The following is a 21,521-nucleotide window of genomic DNA, read 5'->3' as shown; positions in this document are numbered from 1 at the left end:
CACGACCAGCTGTGGGGTTTGGAGACAAACAGAGACAAAGCTGAAATGATTTGGACATGTGCAGAGGAGGGACAGTGGACATACTGGTCAAGAAGTGGAGCAGCACATGCAGAGGGTTGGTGTGGCGATGATGACGATCCAAACCAGTGCTGTAGGGAGAGAAAACAAACAGACAGGCCATCACTTCTCAGAAATCATTTTGTGTCTGTTCAACTGTTTGAATCCTCACTTTTACTTCAGCAGACTGTTAAATAAAAAAAACTTAAAGACGTAACTTAAAGACAGTGCGAGATGTGACGCAATGAATTCCTCAACGTTTAAAGGAAACTCAAGGTAAAATCATGTCTCAGCCAATCAGAAGGAAGCATCGTATTACCGCCCTCCTCCTCTCCCCCCTGTTCCTCCCCCTGTGTCTCCAACACCTCAGCTGTCTAACCCCGAAGTCTCCGTTAAAGGATGTAACCGACAGACACTGGGGGGGGGACCAGAAGCTCCTCGGTGCCACCGGACAAACCGAAACATCCCGGAGGGTTTTTATCATGGACAAAAGCAGCAGTAACACACCGACTTAGATCAACCACAGTAAGGTTAGTGGACGCAGTAGTTCTAAAACTTTCAGGAAACGCAGGACATGTTAAAATGTTTGCAGACACGGGTGACGGGAGTTTTCCTCTGTGCTGCAGAGGAACAGCGACACATGCGCTAAAGTCTGTTTATTCTGCGCACTTTGTTTACACGGGGCGCCTTTTCGCTTCCTTCTGCAGCGGCATCGCTAAAATAAGCTGATTTTATCACAGCAGAAGCATTTTGTAAAGTTCACATGAGGCTGAGCTGCTTTTCCATCATGAACTGAAAGCATAAAGCTGCTGGTAAAAGTAAACACATGTTCATGGCTGTAAATCAAACTGCGACTTCAAAGCTTTGGATTTTTCTTTCAAATATGATAAAACCCAGACGTAAAAGTTTTACTTTAGGCACTGTAGAAACCATCACACTCTTCTTTGTTGTAAAAAACACAAGTTCCCCTCAGGGTGCTTTACTTTTTGGACCTTTCCACTCTTTCTTCTATTCTGACCCTTTGATGCCCCTGTGAGGCCAAAACAAATTCTGAAATATAGTAAATCTCTTTGTCCCCAGTGCCAGGCTAGCAGGGTTTAAACGTCTCAATTTGATAATTAAAAAAAGCTTTCTGACCAAGGCCAGATGATTTAATGGGTGTTGTGGTAAGCGGCAAGTTTTAATACAAAGAATAATTTTATTTCTACGGCACTTTGGAAAACACAGAGCTAAAAAGAGCTTCACAGTGTAAATAAAAATTGGTTTAAAACAATTAACAGACGTGATAGGCTGAGGAAGGTTGTTCCAGGGTTTGGGGACTACACTACAAACTCAATGTGATCACCTCTGGTTTTAAAATCAGAGCGTGGGACAGTAATGAGACCATGATTGGCTGATTGAAGAGGTTGGTTGCAGCAATTGGGTCTTTATATGTTAATATGTGTATATATGTTATATATATATAATATATGTTAATAACAGGAATTTAAAGATTATTCTGAATTTCAGTGGGTGCCAGTGAAGAGATCCATAAATAAGTGGGATATGTGAGCACTGGCTAGTTTTCTTATCAGCCGTGTTGCTGCTCTCTGCACTAATGGGAGGCTATGGAGGACTGAGAGATACACGTGAAGAGAGAATTACAATAATCAAGGCCAGAGAAAAGTTCCAGATGATTAAATAGGAAAGGAACTGATTGAAAGGTTTGATTATTTGCAGTATCTCTGACATGAGGGAAACAAGGGTGAGCTGAGAGATGTGAGATTCAAAATTCGGATGCTGGTCAAAGATGATGCAGAGGTTCTGAGTAGATGATTTGATGGTGCTGGCAAGAGCTACTGTACTGACCTCCTAGGGAAAAGTGTCCGTGCCAAACATAAAATCCTCAGTTTTACTATAAATGAGATGAAGGAAACTTTGATACGTCTAACAAATAATGGCAGAAAATCATTCACTGAGGCATGAGAGGCTGCTGAGGATGTTGGGCTTAACAGAAAAGCATAGCTGTGTATCGTCTGCATACAATTGGCAGGAGATTCCATTAAACCCATTATTTTAGGTTTTGAAGTTTAATATGTGACAAAGAATGATATATTTAGTCATAGAGGAGAAAAGGACAAGAGAAGGGATTGACACAAAAGTTCTGTGTGCGGACAATTTCATGCAAAGATTTTATCCTTATCAAAAAAGGCTTCATTTTCAAAGCTGAAGTTGTACTGTGAATGTTACTGTTCATTTTCCAGTGAGGTGCGTATGTCTAACGATAGAAGAAAGAACAAAGCTGTCATTCCCAGAGGGCTGTGACCGGATAATTTGTGCAGGTTTATAGCAGCGAGTCTGTCAGCAAACATGTTGATGATGTTTAACCTTTTCAGGAAGATTCTCAGCTACTGCTCTGCTAAATGTGACACAACTAAAAAAAGGTCATAAAAATAATTTTAACAATGTTTGTGAGAGGCGTCGTCTTCACTTCCCTTTTCACTTCACAGTTTATGAATGTGACAAACACACAAATGTGGATATATATGTTTTATATATATATATCTATAAAACATATAGATGTGTTATATATAAAAAACGTATAACACATAAACCACCATAAGCACAGATGATAGGTTGGCTATGACTGTATGCATAGACAAGTTCTTCTTTATCTGTGCATGCAAAACAAACTAATCATACTAGACTAATGAGAAAAATGTAAATACATGTCAGACGGTGCACCTTAATACACTAACAGTGCCAATAATAATAATAGTGAAATAATGGAAAAATAGCTACCTTTCCTTGCTCTACCAAATGAGTTACCTCACTCGCTTTATGAAAAACGTATTAATCGTTCCTCAGCTGTGATCCTTTTATTCCCTGCAATAATTTTCACACAGTCCCTCACTTGTTTAATCCACAGGTTGGATTTTGTGGGGGTTTTCCTGAAATTGAAAGAATTTCTGTATCTGGTGGCAACATGTCCCAGCTCGCTTTCACAACTGCAGGAAGTGATTCTATCCAAAAAGATGTCTGCACCTAAATGCATATCCGACTCTTTCTTTCCTAAACAAATAGTTAGCTGATGTTTTTTAGAAGAGGCCTAATAAGCTCCCAATTTCCTCATCTAAGCTTCTTTGGAATCTGTTAAGGAGATTAGTTTTACTGCATTTTTGGCACTTTGCACCCTTTCTACATGCTGCACAGGGGAAATGACTCAGCAAAAAGGTTTTTAAATGAGAAATAACTCGCCAGATTGTCAGATTTGTGTTGTGAAGCTGATGTTGTTTTTGTCTGCATTGGCTTTAGAAGAACAGAGTTTTTGTTTAAATCACATCTGCCTGCAGCTTCAAGGCAGAACTGAAAACTCCAAACAGGTTTATGGAAAGTGACGTCAGGCTGGCTGGACGGGGAAACGGCCGCTCGGGTTGGTGTGAGAGTAAAGCGTCCGGTGGGGGATGTTAACACTGAGCGCTTTGATTGCAGCCTCACTGATGTCCGCTGTGATCCTGCAGAAACGCGCTGGGTTCTGGTTTTCCCATTTTGGCTTTGCGCTGACTGTATGTGTTATTTCACAAAGATTTCAAGTAAAGGAAAAAGTCTCTGGTTGAACATTTAAATGCCAGAATTTATCTACGAAACTCATTTGTTTCATTTGTCTTGAGGGAATTCAAGTGTTTAAACATTTCCATGACTCGATTGGTTACCGTACATAATATTACAGCCACTGATCATAGAGAATAGACCAGAATTATTCTTCAAGGAAACAACATTGATTGCATTCATCGTAATGAATCATTGCAGCATCTTAGTACCTACAGTGGGGGAAATAATTCCAATATTTGCTGAATTTGTAAGTTTGCTCACCTACAAAGAAATAATTTTATTTTAATCACCTAAAAGTTTGATTTGATTTGCTTGTTACTGAGTATAATGAGTATTTAATCACATGCAAAACATGACTTAGTACTTGATGGAGAAACCCTTAAAGCAGTAAGATGTTACTTGGTCAGGTTTGCAGACTTCTCAGGAGAGATTTGGGCCTCAACTCAGCACAAACTCTCTGAATCATTCAGGTTTCTTATTTGCCGCTTGTCACTTTGAAGCTTGAGGTCTGGAGGCTGACTAGGCCACTGCGTGAAAGGCCTTCTTCTTTAGCTCCCTGTTGTTGCTGTGGTAGTATGTAGGCCCATCGTCTGCGTGAGGAAAGGAGCTTCTTGTCCAAGATGTGACATACGTATCGTGACCTATTGGCCCCTCAATCCAGCAAAGTCATCCTGTACACTCAGCAGAAAAACAGCCCAAAGCATGACGTTTCCTCTCCGTGCTTGACTGTGAGGATGGTGTTCTTCAGCTGCTTGCTGCCATATGTGTGTTTTAATCTATAATAAGTAAGCCTGCAAAACTGCAAAGTGCTCATTCAAAAATCATTACAGTCACAATGTTAAATGCACTGCTGCTATTACTGTATCGTGAGTCTTTGTGTTTTAGGGAGATGAGGTCGTCTTCTGCTGAGAAACACCTCCAGATGCTGATTCTGGGAGAAGAGTCTTACATTTATGTCCTACAGACACAGAAGGAAAACAAAATGTGTTTAACTTAAATTAAGGGTTCTCGTTCTCTCCCGATGCATTCTTTGTGATTTTTATCTCATGAATATGTCAAATTTTGGCTGAGCTACAATAAAATTATTGGGGTATTTTTCTAGAGAGGGAAGTCTTGTGTAAATTCAACATAATGTGGATTTATGTTGATGTTTTGTCTTTGATGACAGAACTTTCAAACCTGTTTCAAACACATTTTTCATATATGTGTATATGATATGAAATATACACCTGATTATAGGAACTACTCATAACTAAAGCACTTTGGAGGTGCTGGTAGGCAGATTTGGCACAGCTGGCCAGCTATTTTTCAGTTTTCACACGTCATGTTAAGCCAATTCTAGCCAGCTTCTAGATGCACTTTGTCTTTGAGGCCACATCTTAAGCACTGGTTACAGGCTGGTTTGGGTTGACGGGAGTTTCTAGTGTTTGTTTACCCTTCTCTTCCTTATCTCATTTGGAAATTCCCAAACTATCTGCTCCATCTTCCGCCCCTTTATCTTCCTTTCTAGTCTGGTAAAGTCCGAGCGTTTGCACCGAGGAGCTCACAGCTCAGCTCCATCCAGTGTTTCTGTTACTAATTTAAAGGGGAGCAGCACAGGGAAAAATATCCAGGCTTTTCTCAGCTGACCTTTCGTTTGGAAAGTTTTGGCTGGGCGTTGCTGGTGCCTGACACAGTTTCTAACCATGATTTAATCCTGTGGCACTCTGATTATACGTGAAGCTGGATTTGTCTGATTGGCACTTTGAGTATTTTCAGGAGTCTCTTAAAGCTGTGATTAGAGGTCAGGCTGTTGGTCCACTTGGTGTTTGACTGACAAGAGATTCATAAACAGCTCATGGAAAAAATGAGAGTAATCCAACCCTTCTGTCCTCCTTTTAAAAATCTGTGAGTGATCAGATTCTTCAGGTCCTCCCTGGGCCAGTGGGTTCAGCTGAACTCACCAACAACCTCTGCTCTGCAGCCACAAAGCGCTCACTTAATCATCTTCCTCTACTGTAGTCGATCCTTTTTAAACAACTCCTTTGCCCTGTTTTGATTAAATGTACCTTTCAAATCAAATGCCCTCCAAATGGCTGTTTCCTGCATACACCCACACCATCATCTGGTTTGCCTCAGAGCGATAACATGACCCACGTGTGGGAGTTCTTATCTGCAGCTGCCTGCAGCCCCCCATCGCCATGCTCTGCTGTTCTGACAGCATCACGGACCCTGTTTGCCTTTTTGTTTGTCTGTTGAGAGTTTGAGTAAAGTCACACTTCATGCCGTCTTTGACAGTTTGAATAAAAACCCACTGGAAAGACATTTACAGACCGGCTGTAAAGAGAAGTGAGAAAATATCACGCAGTTTCACAGCAGTTTGAAACATTAAATGAATATTTTCCATTTTTATAGGTTGAACATGGTTGGAGGGGTTAGTGTTGGAGTGCATCAAACAGATGATAGTTACTGTTTGCTATTGTATTGTATGCACTCTGAAGCTTTAACATTAGTATTTTAAATGCTGTTATTGTTTTTGAAGCCAGATGTTGTTAGCTAATGCTATCAAGCTTGGTTAGCAAGCTGCATTTCTTAATAACGGGAGTTCAAGCGGAGACACACATATTGGCTAATTAGGACTAATTAACATACAAAACCCAAGAAATTCACTCATTAGATCTGAAGCACAAACTGCTTTGATGATCTGTACAACACAGCAGCTTTAATATTAGTCCAGTAAGATCATATGAAGTCTGTGGTTCGCTTCCACTGTTAACACATAAGAAGCATTAAAAGTTGAGTTCTATTGTGTGAACTGGAAATTGTTATCCATACTTTATTTCATCACATCTGGATTCTTGTAATTAGTGGTTTACTTAGGTAAACTTCCTTGGAACATCTGCAGGTTGTTCAGAGCGCTGCTGCGAGGCCTCACATGTCACCCTGTTGCTCATTCAGTTGCACTGACTTCACGTCAACTTCAAACTCCACTAAGACTTTTAGAACTCTGCATGGACGAGTAGAAGCATATCATCAGTTAACTTTTACACCCATACATCCCCAGCAGGTCCCTGAGGTCATGTGACCAGGACCTGCTGGCTGAGACCTAAAGGAGACAGAGCTTTTGCAAGAGTGACCTCCGACTCTTGAACTCTCTCCCACCGAGCCTGAGATCTGTGGACTCTGCTTTTGAGGAACTTTTTACTTGGATGTTTAAGCTGTTTTCCTGTCGACCATTCTTTGATATTATCTTGAAAAGTGCCATATAAATAGAATTTTATTACTTTAAACACTTTCATTTCACTCGAATTTTAACCCTTTGCACTGTTGTTGTGTTATAATAGTAGTGCTGACTATGTTTTGTAGCTTGCGTTGCGTGAATGATCCTGTTATCAGTGTGGCACAGAGCTTCATTCCTGACTGCAATCAGATGGAAAATTCAACACCACAGAGCTGAATACAGTGTGACTGTAACAAGCTACGGTTTGGGTGAATTGTTATGGTTGAGTGCCTTTAGCATGAATTCTTTTAATGCCCAGTAGACAGTAAAAAACATGGACGTATCTTCCAGGACAGAAAAAATAAAGTGAAATGATTTGAAATAAACTTGCGTTCTCGCTGAAGGCCATCGGATGGCGAAAGCTGTGGTTGAAAAACATTTCCGGTCCTGGGAAAACGGCATTCCAACCCCTGACATCTGTAAACACTTTCCTGCTGCATTAATGGGCTCAGTCACTCATTTCGGTCCATTTTGTAGATCTTGGTCATGGTATGCTTCAAAACAGAGGATTATCCGTGGTATGCTCACTGGCTAATGCCCTATAATTGAAACCGAGATGGTAACAGTGAAAACGTTCATCGTAGTGCTCCAAAAGGAGACTTTAGAAACAAATCTCTGACATTACGGCAACTACAGCTGTGGGTTCGTGGTTTTGTAGAAGTCTGGGGAAAGACGAGCCACCTCTGGTGATTTTATGGGCTCACTTCTGGTTAGTTTTCGAATGAGGATCGTCTGGGGGTGATAATTTTACTTGCTGTATTGCTTAAGAAATTTCCTGAATTTTCCTCCCTGAAGGACGTTTTCAAATAGCTTCTTTTTTTTTTTTTAAATCATCTGGATCATACTTTCAGTGCCAGGTCTCTGTCTTATAATGTCTTTCTTAGGTTGGAAGCTCTCACAAAAAAAAGGTGATTTTTGATGGAGCTGTGAAGAGGTGCTCATCTTGTTTTCCTACATTACCCAGCATGCTCTGTGATCCATCAGCTGCTCAGAGGTTTGTGTTGTGGAAGCACATTCATCAGATTTCATTGGCACGTCAGCTATTATCACACCTTTTACCAAATCGACAGCAGAAGAAGACAAAGAAAGTAAAGTTCACGTCATGTGTGTTTCTCCTGACATTCTTTCGTTTGTCCAAATGAAACCACGATGGCTGAAGCAGACGATCGGTTCTGTTTAGAGAACATCAGGAAATGGGTGCAGTCTCTGCACAGTTTATATTAGAGCTTAACCAGCATTTGTTTGACTTCACTGTGGGTTGTTCAGGCTGTAACTAACAAGTATTGCTCAGTCAGTATTAACTTTCAGTCATTAGAATCATTTTATTTTTGTTTTGTCTGTAATAAAACCCACAGCAGCCAAACCCTGTTGCAGCATAACTTAGAGATGATTCAGGGTCTTCTTTGCATGTCTGACTGAAGCATTCAAACATCATCACTGAAATACGACGGAGAACATCTGAAGGTCGTCACTTCAGAAGCCAGATTCAGAAATAATCCCTGCAGAGCAATTTCCTGTATGTGACTGATTAATGCTTTTCTTTCTGCTGTAACATCTTTAAATTCATGGCTACATGTATTAAGCTGCTGTTTTATCACCTTGTAAACTTTTTGATTCATCTTAGCAAACAAATCTGATTTCCAATATAGACTGTATATAAAAGATGGATGAGATGTCTCCTGTCCAAACAGTGTGATGAAACAGGCGCTGCCCTGTGTGCTGCTGACACAGCACTTGGACTTGAGCCATTGCACTAGTATATTTATCCCAGTAGTTTGGAAATTCCCAGGTTAGAGCAGCCAAAGAAAACCCTCGAGTAACCAAACAGTTTCAGTGACTAAGATGACCTCATTTATGACCCCATTATATTTCATACAGAAGAAATTTTCTGTAACAATATTGTAACAATAGAGTTTATAGTTCTGCATTAAATCTGTAGATGCGCTGTAGCCACAAACCTTACAACATAACCTGTGCTGTAACCTGAACTGCTTCTCCCTAAAGTGTCACGACATCCTGCACAGATGTAAATGCTGGGAATAGCCTCCATCACTTGTAGATAAACAGCAGAGTCATAAATTCATTGAAAAGTTACCTAAAAACTCTTTTCTTAACATGTTCCAACATAATGTACAGTGCATAATAAATGTGACAAATGTCATTAAAAAACAAGAAAACATAAATATTTAAAAATCTGTCAAAAACCCCAAATTTTAAACATTATTGCATAACAACAATGATGATTCTGGGTTGTAGATGTGTAACATCAGGATATTTTGCAGCAGTAAATCATCCTGCTGCCGGTTTGTTGTCTGTGGTGGAATAATGTATAAAAAAACAAAGCTTCTTTCTATTGTCTTTGAAACACAAAGGGTCCATTTTTGTAAACTTCTAGTTTCCCAAATTTATGATAGGAAACATTTTTATGATTAAAAATATCCCAAATGCCGCCCCCCTCCAAAGTTGCATGAGAGGAGTTGAGTTAGGCATCCGATTGCAATGCCTCCTGTGTGCGGCGCTCTGAGCATGTCCTAAGAAGAAGGCTCTGGGGCAGACTCGGGACACGCAGGAGAGATCGTATCTCTGAGCTGGCCTGGGAACGCCCCTGTGTTCCTCCGACTGAACTGGAGGAAGTGGCTGAGGAGAGGGAGGTCTGAACCTCGGCCCTGGATAAGTGATTGAAAATGGACAGTTGGATGGTTAAAGGCTCGTGTAATAAAATGTCTCAATAAGTAAAATTAAATAAAAGTCAGTAAAAATACAAATTTAAATATGATACAATAAATCACTGTTTAAAAACCTGATAAAAATATAATTGAATCAGAGCAGTACTGCAGACAAATACATGAAGATTCGTAGTTTTATTCAAACTGTTGCACCAGGATATGTTCTGTATTATATTTCATTGAACCGAGGGTGGGTTCGTTGAGGCACCATGAAGTGTGGATGAGCTGGTCGTCACTTTCCTGACCTGAACCTGTGAACTGTCTCTGGTTTTTTATTTCCTCCCCCTCAGTCTGTGATGGTGGTGGTCGTGTTAGAGGGGTGGGGTGGGGGGGTGAGGGGTGGGGCTAATGGCTTCCTGTCTGAGGGAGATAAAAGTGGATGTGGAGACTGACGGACAAATGGCGCATCGCCCTGATTCACCAGGACTCCTGCACCTCCTTCACCTCTGCAGGAAAGGAAAGTGTTAGTCTTAATAGTTTCAGCCTGGCTGCAGAGAAGGGCAGGTCGATGGAAAGATTCAGATACAGAGACAAAGATAAAGAAAAGAGATTTTAAAAATGTGAAGGTGCAGGCCTGTTTCTGTTTTCACTTTGTGGAAGTTAAAAACCACCAGACATTTACGTTTTCTCATATTTGGAGACGTTAATTTTCGATGGGTGGGGAAGGAAAGCAGCTGTGTTGGAACTGAGGCTGTCCGGGATGGAAAATAAATTATGACGGGATGAGGACATGAGAACAGGATGAAGGAATGAAGAGAGTGAAAATGTGATACGGTGAGGAAACGGTGGAGACAGGTAATCAGAGGACAGCAGTTCAGCCCAAAATAAAAAAGGGGGGGAGGGGAGGAGGGGAGGAGAGTGACAATCAAAGATTCCCAGCAGACGAGCATCACTGTAACCCCGACTGTGGCCGAAACTGGAATTTCCTCTGGGTGCACCACAGCTCAAGTGTCTGAAGTGAAGCATGTTTGTGTCCCACAGAGCGCCAGCCTCTGCAGACGCTGACCTAAAAGGAAGAAGGACCGAGTCCTGCTGACAGGAAGACAACATGGCCTCCAGCTCGCAACCCAGAAATCCTACCTGTGGTCTCACAGACAGGAGCAGCAGTTTCTTTAAGGTAAGGACTGGACAGCTCTGTGGAGACATAGCAGAACAAAGATCATGCAGAAAAGTAAGTCATCACATTTGTGTGGCAGATGCTGAATTTAATGAAACTATTTAAACAATTTTTTTTTTACCTTTTGGATTAATTGAACAAACAAACTGTAGCTGAGATGATTTAGATTAAGGGTGATGTGAAAACCGAGGTAACTGGTTGATTGGACGGATCAGGACAGGAAACGATGAACGTCTGTTTCATATTTGAAACTTATTTACACATTCAATTCAATACAACTTTGTTTACATATCACCAAGTCACAACAACAGTTGCCTCAAAGTGCTTTATATCGAAAGGTAAACACCCTACAGTAATACAAAGAAAATAGACAAAACCCAACAATCATATAGCTCCCAGTGAGCAAGCGCTTTGGCGACAGTGGGGAGGAAAAACTCCTGTTTTACAAGAAGAAACCTCAGAGCAGAACCAGGCTCAGGGAGGGGCGGGGCTATCTGCTGTGACAGGTTCTGGGTTTGGGGGAGGAAGTGAGGACAGAGACATGCTGTGGAAGAGAGCCAGAGATTAATAATAACTAATGATTAAATGCAGAGAGGTGTGTAAACACATATCAGATAAATAGTCACAGATGTTGGCTGTGAAAACAAAAAGTCCGCCCACCTTCTGTTCATACCTTCTGTTTGCAAGGCGCAGCCAATCAGAAGAAAGTTGCCTTAAAGAGGAGGAGTTAAAGCAGCTCGTTTTAGACAGGAGATGAAGATAAAGAAGGCTTATGTTGAACATTTAGTTATGCAAAGCTGCCCCAGTAGAGTTTAGAATAAAAACATGAAAGTGAACAAGAATTTTTGCTTTAAGCTACAAACTGGTGTCATAAAAGGTTCCCCGCTGGCAGCAGCTGTTCAGCTGGTTATCATGCACACCCCTCAGCATAACTAACATAATTATTCTGTTGATAATTAAGTATTTTTCTGAGTGTTTTAAACTGCTATCACATTTCTTCTTCTTCCTCCTCCTCTCGAGTTGCCACAGCAGATGATCTGCCGCCATTTCACCCCAGCAACCTCCTCTGTCACACCAACCTCCTTCATGTCCTCCTTCACTACATCCATGGACCGTCTCTGTGGTCTTTTTCTTTTCCTGGCAGCTCCATCTTCAGCATCCTTCGCCCAGTGTCCCCTCACTATTCCTCCTCTGCACATGTCCAAACCATATATCAGCCAGGTCCCTCCCTCTACCTGTCATTTCCCCCTTTTATTTAAGTTTGCCACCAAATACACCTTCCCTCTCTCCTCCTGCACTGTCTTCATCCAGCAGGAGCTCGGTTTTTTCTGGCGCCCTGCTGTTCGACAGCAACGGTGCCGGTTTCTGATGATCTTGAATGTCTGAATGTTTGATTTGGGAAAGATTCCAGGCTTGGGATCTTGCATATAGTTTCTTTAAAAAAAGTTTTGATTGGCCACATTTGTCTATTGACAATCACAAATAATTTCATAGACCCCTGTTCAGTAATCTTTTTTCTTCTTACCATTTTTGAGACAGACTCATGAATGTCTTCATGATTTTTTTTTATTAGTATTTTTAAAGCACTCATCAGAGTCTGTTTGGATTTATGCACTCTGGGATTTCTTTATCCTGTTGAGGTTTTATCTTAACTTTAAATTCTCACCATTATTAATTCTGACTAAGCACTTTTCTTTCATATAATCAGGAAATATGGACTGTTGACTGATGAAATACCAAAGTGGATCAGTGTGTTTGACAGTTTTCCTCCACTTTCTGCCATGCATCGAAGAAGTTCTGGAAATGAACAAAACCAGCTGCTCTTCCTGGCAGCCTGACAAACACACTCACAGGACTCATAAAAACCTCTCTCTGTCCACTCCTCTCTCTCCCTTTCATCTTCATCTTCTCCTAATTTCTTCTGTTTTCTTTCTCTTCTGCAATCAGTTGCATATTTTTGCTCCAAGTGTCACTCAGATGTGAAAACCTTTTCATGCAGTGCCTGTATGTACCGTTGTAGTCTTGTGTTATGAAAAGACCTGATGTATTTCTCGAGAGTTAACACATGACAGTAAATCTGTTTCCTCGCTGCTTCTGATTTCCTCAGTCTTTCCTCATCTTTCAGTGCCCTAAACATTTTATTTTGTGTGTGAGCCTTGGTCAGTGTTAAACGGATTGTCCTAACCTTGTGGTATAAAACCCTGATTTAACTCTGAGGCTGACCTTTAACTTCATCTAATGCCTGAGCCACACAGGCCTAGATACTATTAAGCGACTTCTTCTGGCAAACATGGGGTGTTAAGGGAAAATGTGTATTTTCCAACTGGTGATGAGTGGTTACTGCCTGTTGCTGGGTGAAATTGGTTGCAAAAATGGTGCAGCATTAAAAACCAGCCTATGATTGCTTCGGGGCTAGCAGATTGCCCCAACCGTCTGTTTGCACGGAAGATTGTAACATTTACTCTGCAAACTGTGGCAAAGCTTGAAAAAGTGAAGACCTGACATGAGAAACATTCACCTTCACAGTAAAAGATGTTCCTTTTTGAATATCTCTGTTATGGCAAGGTTTTACTTTTACTTTGAAGCCGATCCATGCCACAGCTTTCACAGTTTCACAACAGCTTGGAGAATATTAGGCAAGCGTTTGCAGACAACTGGACGTCTTCCTTGCTTCCAGCTACTGGAAACCACAGGATCTTCTAGCGCAGTGTTTCCCAACCACTGTGCTGCGGCACATAGGTGTGCCGTGAAAGATTATCTGGTTCCACCTTAGTAGTACTGATTAGTACTGATTAGTACTCTAAGTGATCAGCATAACAGGCAGAACAGTTACATTCTCCTCCACTAGAGGGCAGTAAAACTACCTGCTCTAATTAAATGGCTTCTCAACTGCCAGTAAAACAGAAGAAGAGGGAGAAGAAATGACATAATAGCCGAGCTTTGAGACCACAGTGGTAATAGCAATAGCAAAATTTTCAAATAAATATTTGAAAAGAAAAGGTAGTCAGTCTGAGCTGGGTCCTGGAGAAAGTTCCGATCCAGATGAAGCATGGGCAGTGGTCAGAAGAAAGCAATTCCTCTATACCTGATGCACGGAGAAAAATGATCAATATGCTTGCTGTGACATTTTAGTTTTGTGGTGTGCCGTGTGATTTCTCTAATGTGAAATATGTGCCGTGGTTCCAGAATGTTGGGGAATGCTGTTCTAGCACCACACTTTTCCCTGGTGACCAGTGGTTGTCAATGAGCAGTCTCTAGGCCTGTATGACTGGGACATGAGCACGTGCGTACAGGTAGATGGATTCATTTGTACCTTGCTGCATGAACCAGGGTTGTGTTCTCAGACAGCTGCTATTGATTTTATAATGTTGGTCCAAATGTCACTGCAGCAAACTTTCATTTCTATGCTGATGATATAGTGATGCTCCTCTGCACCACCACAACAGGCTCCCAGCACCGTGTGTGTGTGTGTGTGTGTGTGTACCCTCTACTGGCAAGTCAGTTGTGTAAAAGAGATTTTTATATACAGGCTTTTAATGAAAAGTTGATTTTTCATGTAAAATCTTTTACATGCACGAGGTCATCTCTCCACTATGGTTTGATTCTGAAGCTGCCTTATATGTGCAAACTTTTTATTATTAGATTTTGTTTTTTTCTTCACACGTTTCACATTTCTCTGGCATTATGGTGCTTATACTTTAATTCTGCACCCCTGAAAGCCTACTAGGAATAACACTTGAAGCTCTTTTCTGTTCTGGGCAGTTTCTCCCAGAGGGCAGTGAGGATGGTCTCTGCATATGCAGCTACCCTTGGAAAACCTGGAAACTATTCTCATGGATGTCAAACCACAACTTTCTTGAAACATACTGAAGTGTCATTTCTTGCCTATAGGGGACAAAGGAGGTCGTCAGATGTCGTCTTTATCAGGGGAAAGAGTTGAGATACAAACAACTTAAAGTATATATATGTGTATAAATGACAGGACATACATAAAAGAAAGCCTAAAAAGTTCTTCTTTTCTGGCTTTGTAAAATGTGGGCTTTTAAAAAAAGAAAACAAAGATTTGTTAGTGATGTAACAAATCCTTGTTATGTGTATTATGCCCACTAGCCCTGACGTGATTGCATCAGCTCAGTTTATCTGTATGATATATCAGTGCCCTGCACAGAGGAATGAGTAAAACCCCTTTGAAAGTAAAAGAGACGTCTTTAGACCAGACCAGCAACTCAGAAACAAAGTCACACTTTTAATTTCCTTTGCAGCTTTTTCCATCTTTAATAACCCTGTGAAAGCGCTCTGTACGCGTCTGTGTGTCAAAACCAAACGCATAGTTTCCCGTTGACTCCATCCATGGCTTCAACAGCAGCTCATGCAGTGAATCAATTACGTCTACACACACACACACACACACACACACACACACACACACACACACACACGTGCATTGCTGAAGGAGCTGTGTTTGAGCGCTTCAGTCTGCCTTTGCTCTGCATACCTGTGCTGTTAAGAATAAACTATAATGAATGAAAATAAACCCTGTTTATAAAGCTCTGTATAAATCAGTGAGTGCTTTTTTTATGGATGTGGGTGATTTTTCTCTAAAGGTCATCAGTGTGACATAAGGCCTGTATCATCGTTAGAGTTCTCTGCCCAGATCCAGTCACTCAGCAGCGCTCGTGCTCACTGACCTTCGTTTTATCGGTCAGGAATTTCCCATGTCTGCTCTTCTGGCTCACTTTCTACTTTCGCATTCATATAATTCAGTGCCCGTCTCAACAATATGTAATAACTAATGTTTCTCCTTCTTTCCGTCACTGGATAAACTCAGGATATGAGGCTCTGCAGGGAAAAAAAGTTCATGTATGATTCTGTAACATGGAAACCGTTTTAAAGGCTAGAAGGTGACATTAGGATAAGCAGACCGATGCCACGCTCACGTATGCTCTACGACTTGACTGGACTCTGGCTTTAACTACAAAGACGAAGGGGAAACTTTTAACCTGGTACTGTCCAACACCAGCCTGACAAATTCCAACTTTATTATGTGATTCCCACTAGCCTTAAAAGATTTTGTGCATTATAACTGGAAACTGTTTCCAACAACAAACATATGGTGTATTTTACTCCCTCCCATGTTATCTTTTGGCTAATACAAACTCAGATAATTATACATTATATTTTCCTGCAGCTGATGATGTCAGGTAACACTACACACCTGAAACAACTTAACGCTCATCCATGTGATGCTGGCGCTCTGGCAGAGGGAGCTGCCAGCTTTGTTTTTGTCTCTGAGTTGGTTTAGTGGCTTGAATTTCAACTGGATCTGTCATCAGGAACACTGTAAACAATGCGGTCTGAAGTGGTGTAATCTTCGTCAGCAGCATGGGAGAGCGCTCGTTAGTTCTTTAGAAGGATGAAACATGAGAGCAAATGTTTTCCTTTCTGGGATTACCCGTGCTATTTAAAGGTTCATGCTGTTCAAACTTCCACTTTGCTATTTTCTAGCTTCTACTTCTACATTTCTTACATTTCTTGATTGAAAATTGATGCTTTGAAGCATGAAATCTGTGGCTGTTTCTCCAGCTTTGGTCAGCCTCTGTCTTCACCCAGGCTCCGGCTGAGAGCTCCTTCTCTGGGTTTGAGATATTAGTTGTTTGGTGTTGCAGTATCACTGGGGATCGGCTCGTGTTGTGTAACAGAGTTTTGACCTGATGCAAAGCTGTGGGAGTCTGTGGCTTTTACAGAGCTGGCTCCACTTAGTCCTGTGAGGGGGGGTTGAAGGTCCTGTGGTGGCTGTGGTCCGGCCTGGAGCCCAGTTTAGGGAAGAATGTTTGGAGAAGGATGCCTCCTGCTGGTTATAATGTATAATGAGCGCGCTAGTTCATAAAATCTTTACAAATGTGCCGTTTCTGTGATGATACACATCCTTCTGGCATATTTTCCCTAAATGTTGCATTTTAATGTAGAATATCAGAAAGATAAGTACTGTAGGCTTTCAGGAGCAGCCCTGTTTGCACTGTTTGACCCAGATAATCAGTGAAAAGCATCCAGATTTCAACATCTGCTCTGATACGACGAGGAGGCTCTGAACCCCTGGGAGTTCTCTAAAATGTGCAGTGAGGGAATGTGGAAATTGCAGTGAAAAAAGACAACATGAAATCAGTTACATTTTTATGCAGCCGAACAGTTTTCAGCTCCAGTACATTTTGGAGTAAATTGCACACAGTTGTTCTGATACAGGAATTAATTTTGCCAGAATGTGTGTTTATGCATTTTAAGTGAATGCAGACGACTCCGAGATAATGTGTGGGGTGAAAGGGGCACACGTTTGCTTTAAAATAAAAGGAAGTTGCAACAGTTTTTGTTGCTGGTTCCTCTGATTTTACCAGCTTACTGTGAAAGTGAGTCAGAGCTTGGAGAGAAAAACGTACATGAACTATGGGTGAAATACAGCGGAACAAGTTGAAATCTAAATGTACGCAAATGAAACATTATTGATTCAGTTTGGGCTGTTTTCCTCGATATTGATCATAAATAAACATCCGGAAATCTGAGCAGACCTCAAAGACTAAAAGATGGAATTCACATTTTTGAAAATTCAGCCGACTTGTTGACACTGTTGAGTTTTTGGAGCCAGTATGGATCATATTTGATCCAGATCATCCAAAGTTTTATTTTTGAAGCCTGGAGGTGAGGATTCTGTTACTGTTACCATCTTTGAAGCCACGTGTCATGAAAAAGGGCTGATCAGACACTGCTCACCTGTACAGTAAACACCAAACACTCACTGCGCCCACCCGAGGCGATGTCTGCGAGTCCGCTCACCTTTTTTAAAGGTGTCACAGAAGCAAGTTTCCAGTCTGCGCTGGGTTCTCATTTTTTTTGTTTTTGTTTGTTTGTTTGTTTTTTGAGGAAAGCAGGAAGTCCGACACAGAGACTCTGCCAAAAGCTCTCGCAGTTTCGTTTCAGGAGTTTAAGGAAAGGAACAGAAACACACTTAAGACACCACGTCACAGAAACCCACACACACCCAAAGAAGTGACTCTGGACCTTCGTAACATTGAGAGCAAAATACAGCTGAAATATTTAAAACGAGAGGTTTGTTCAGTCACTTTCATTTGACCTTATTCCATTAAACTGAACATTTTACATTTACAAAGCAACCAAATCCTGACTTTAAGTAATTTGATTACATGAAAATTACATGTTACAAAACATGGCAGCATAATCTGCAGGAGAATACCATCAAAGTGATGTAACTGTAATAACTGTAGTGGAAGTATAACTTCCAAGTTGCAAACTTAGAGTTTTTCTCTTGTTGTTAAAGTTATGGCTTTCTCATTCAAGCCCATTCATTTAGACTGGAGCTTCAAATTAGCTTTGCTGGTACTTGTTACCATGGCTGCTTTAATGTTTTGGGGGGATTATAGTTGGGGACACCAAAATCTACATGTCTCCAATCATTTCATAAACCGAGCAGGTTTTTGTTTTCTTTGTTCTTTTTTCCAGGTTTGTAAAACAGACTCCGTATCATCCATGTCATCACTGCTCGAATCCTAAAATATTCCAAACTAAATGCGGACCTAGATTTGAATGACAGTTGTGATAAGCCTTATCTGTGCCGACCTGAAAACAACACTGCCTGTCACAGATGACTCTTTGAAGGCTTCCTGTCTGAATTAGAAACAGCATTTCCAGTTTGGGCAGCAGTTTGTTATCTGCAGGAGGATTAGGAGAAATTTTCCCTCTTTTTTTTTTTCACTCTGTGCTTTGTGTCTGTTTCCTTCCAACAGGAAATGAGGTCTACACCTCATTTCCTGAGTAACAGTTTCTCCAGTCCAGTCTAGCTCAGGCTCAGGCTCAGTTTTAAGTTTCATAATTTATGTTTCATTTACATCTCGTCCGTCCTCTTCTCCTTTTCACGCTCCCTCCAGAGTCACAGCCTCTCACTCTGTCTCTTTCCAGCTGATTGACACATTTGCGTTGGAGATCGGAGAGCTGAAGAAGGAGATGGTTCAGGTCTCTCATGCTGTGGACAAGGATCCTGTGGAGCTACAAGGGTGAGCCTGTTTTCTATGTGCTATCAAGTATTTTATTCCAGACTTTATGACACAGATCTTTCTGTTTTCATGTGCTTATTCTATCCATTTGGAGTTTATTATAAATTTGTAATTAGACGGTGAGGTCTGGAGGACAGTCTGAAAATGTTTATTTTCTTTTTACATACTAGGAGACAATCTCGGCATTGACTTATTTTATTAATTCTAAGTTATTTTTTGGTTAGGAGGAAACATATAAAAAACATACAAACAACCAGCAGGTGGCAAAAGTGTTTAAGTCTTTCTCTCTGTGGCAGGCTGGAGAGCGGTGTGTACCTGCAGGCTCGCCACTGCGGTGGGCTGGTGGGTGAAAGGGATTCTGGGTACGACTCCTTGCGGAGGAGGATGAGCGTGTGGGACCGGCTGACTCAAACCCACCCGGCGTGGCTGCTGCTGGGGGTCAGCGAAGAGGAGGCCAATCGCATACTGCTCAAACAGCCACCAGGGGTGAGGAGGTCGCGTCCTGGGATGCAGATGTTAACATGTCTCCTTTGAATGTCTTTCCAAACATTTAATTTCGCGGTGCAGGTGTTTTTGGTGAGGAAGTCTGTCGCTCTGCAAAGAAAGGTCCTCTCCGTGCGTCTGCAGGAGGATCAGGAATCGGGAACTCCCATCAGCCACTTCCCTGTCAGAGAGAGTCAGTACAGTAAGTGACATGTTTGACTACCTTTAACTAAAAAGTACTTTCTGCTAGACGTCAGAGTCATTATTTGCATTCTCTTAAAGCACTTCTCAAAAAGCTGTGATGGCAGAGATGAGTCAGACGGCTAAAACGAGGCTTTCAGTTTCCTTTGGTCCTTAGAATACATCTCGTTCGACCACAGCCGCCTCTGCAGTCACGCTGTCCTCTGGGTCAAAGACTTAAATATGCCATTTCCTGTCCACCTCTGCAAATGATGCCCAGAAATAAACCAACACCGAAACAAGAATCAGATTATGACTGAGCCGGTTTGCCACATGTGTATGTTACATTGTGTACTATTGTAGTTTTGTTTTCTTTTTAAATGTAACTGATCAAGAAAATTGCCGGAACGACATTATTACACCATTAGTGAAGCAGTGAAGAGAGACGGGAAAGTGAGGAGCAAGATGCACAGAAATGGCCCGCGGGTCGGGCTCCAACCAGGCCGCTCGCCCACTGCTCACTAAAGTGGCGCCCAGCAGGGAGAGACGGCTCAAACAATCAGGAGTAAATTTTTTTGAGAATTCTTGACAAAATTGGCAGTTGTCCCGTCCCTGCCCCAAAGAGGCTTTCAACAAAGCTAGACACTTGGAAGACTCAGGAGCCAATCATATCGTTGCATAAAGCTGGACGACTGTTTTAAACCTTATTTTGGGTGAAAGCAGGTTTTGTTCCTTTGTTTTGATTACTTATTTTTTTAATTGGACTTGTCTGGTGAGCAGAGATGGGCAGTAACACGTTACTGTAATCCGATTACTTTTTTCAAGTAACGAGTAAAGTAAGGGATTACTATTGCAAAAAAGGTAATTAGATTACTGTTACTTTCCCATAGGGATGCTGCGTTACTGCGTTACTGAAACCGTGATTTTTTTTTTTTGCAAAAGTGTCTCATGACAGTGACGTAAGCGAGTGACAACAGCTGTGTGCAGATCAACAGTGGATCACATATCGAGTGCAGAGAGAGTATGAGCGTGCAGCGTTTAAAGCGTGGAAGTACTGACCTTACTCTGAGTTTGATTCCATAAAAAGTGACAAAAACATTAGTGTCCGCTGTGCGTGGGAAGAAAACTTCTTTTTACAGCGAAAAAACCCCCTAAACAACCACCGAGTGCGCAACCACGTAATGGGAAACACAGAGAAACTGGCGGATTCTTCCACTGACCGCGGCACACCTGCACCAGGGTAAACCTCCGCCTGCTTTACAGGTGAAAATAGAGCAACAGGACCGCGAGTCTTTGACTTTATTTATTTTCTGCTGTGTTTTACTTGCATCTATTTGAAAGAGTGAGTGTAAACACAAAAAATATTTTATTTTATGTGCTGGAATGTGTAGAAAATAGGTTTAAATGTTAAACTAATTTCTTCCAGTCAGAGAATGTTGCATATAATTAAATGTTTGCTTGATGCATAAAGTTAAAAGATTAAAACAAGTTTAAAAAGAGACTTTTCCATTTGATTACATTTTGTATGATGATTATGCAGAAAAAGTAGAATTGGGCTGAAAGATCTATCACTTTATCACCTACTCAGGTTGTAAATCGTGTTTTTAAAAAGTAACTAAGTAATTAATTACTTTTGAAAATAAGTAATCAGTAAAGTAACGGGATTACTTTTTGGGGAAGTAATCAGTAATTAGTTACTGAATACTTTTTTCACGTAACTTGACCAACACTGATGGTGAGTCAGGCCAGTTTTATGTCCCACTGACCAATGAAATGAAAGCTGTGACTCTCTCCCTTCATTTAGTTTGGGGCTTAAAAATAACCTCCTGCATTCATGCCAACTTCCCAAGTTACAAGACTTGCTTGTACGAGGATTTTAAAACCTATAGTTAAAATTTGGTCATCCGGATAAATCAAAGAATAAACAAAGAGCCAAAGCCATTAAATGTTGCACGAGAACAGAAGACGCTTGAAGTTAAAAGAAAACTTCCCTGCAGTGTCCAGTTTAAAGCAGGCAGCAGTTCAGTCAGAAGCAGAAGAGCTGTGCA

General features: G+C 41.2%; 1 protein-coding gene across 3 annotated transcripts in view; it reads left to right on the top strand.

The window, feature by feature from the left end:
- The first annotated feature begins 411 nt into the window (after positions 1 to 411).
- LOC102299445 (ras and Rab interactor 2) overlaps positions 412 to 21,521 on the top strand; it is a 39,629-nt gene continuing 18,519 nt past the window's right edge. For 2 of the 3 annotated variants that reach the window (XM_005919292.2, XM_005919293.2), the window contains exons 1-5: positions 412 to 587; positions 10,615 to 10,750; positions 18,716 to 18,810; positions 19,107 to 19,296; positions 19,378 to 19,495. In XM_005919292.2, coding sequence (XP_005919354.1) covers positions 10,682 to 10,750; positions 18,716 to 18,810; positions 19,107 to 19,296; positions 19,378 to 19,495 — 472 coding nt within the window. In that variant the 5' untranslated portion in view covers positions 412 to 587; positions 10,615 to 10,681. The remainder of the gene's footprint in view (positions 588 to 10,614; positions 10,751 to 18,715; positions 18,811 to 19,106; positions 19,297 to 19,377; positions 19,496 to 21,521) is intronic. The other variant, XM_005919291.2, reaches the window with a different exon arrangement.

This window comes from Haplochromis burtoni, unplaced genomic scaffold (genome assembly GCF_018398535.1).
Source record: "Haplochromis burtoni strain Fernald_Lab_line unplaced genomic scaffold, NCSU_Asbu1 Contig_35, whole genome shotgun sequence".
Taxonomy (NCBI): Eukaryota; Metazoa; Chordata; class Actinopteri; order Cichliformes; family Cichlidae; genus Haplochromis; species Haplochromis burtoni.
This window is presented reverse-complemented; position numbering and strand designations above follow the sequence as displayed.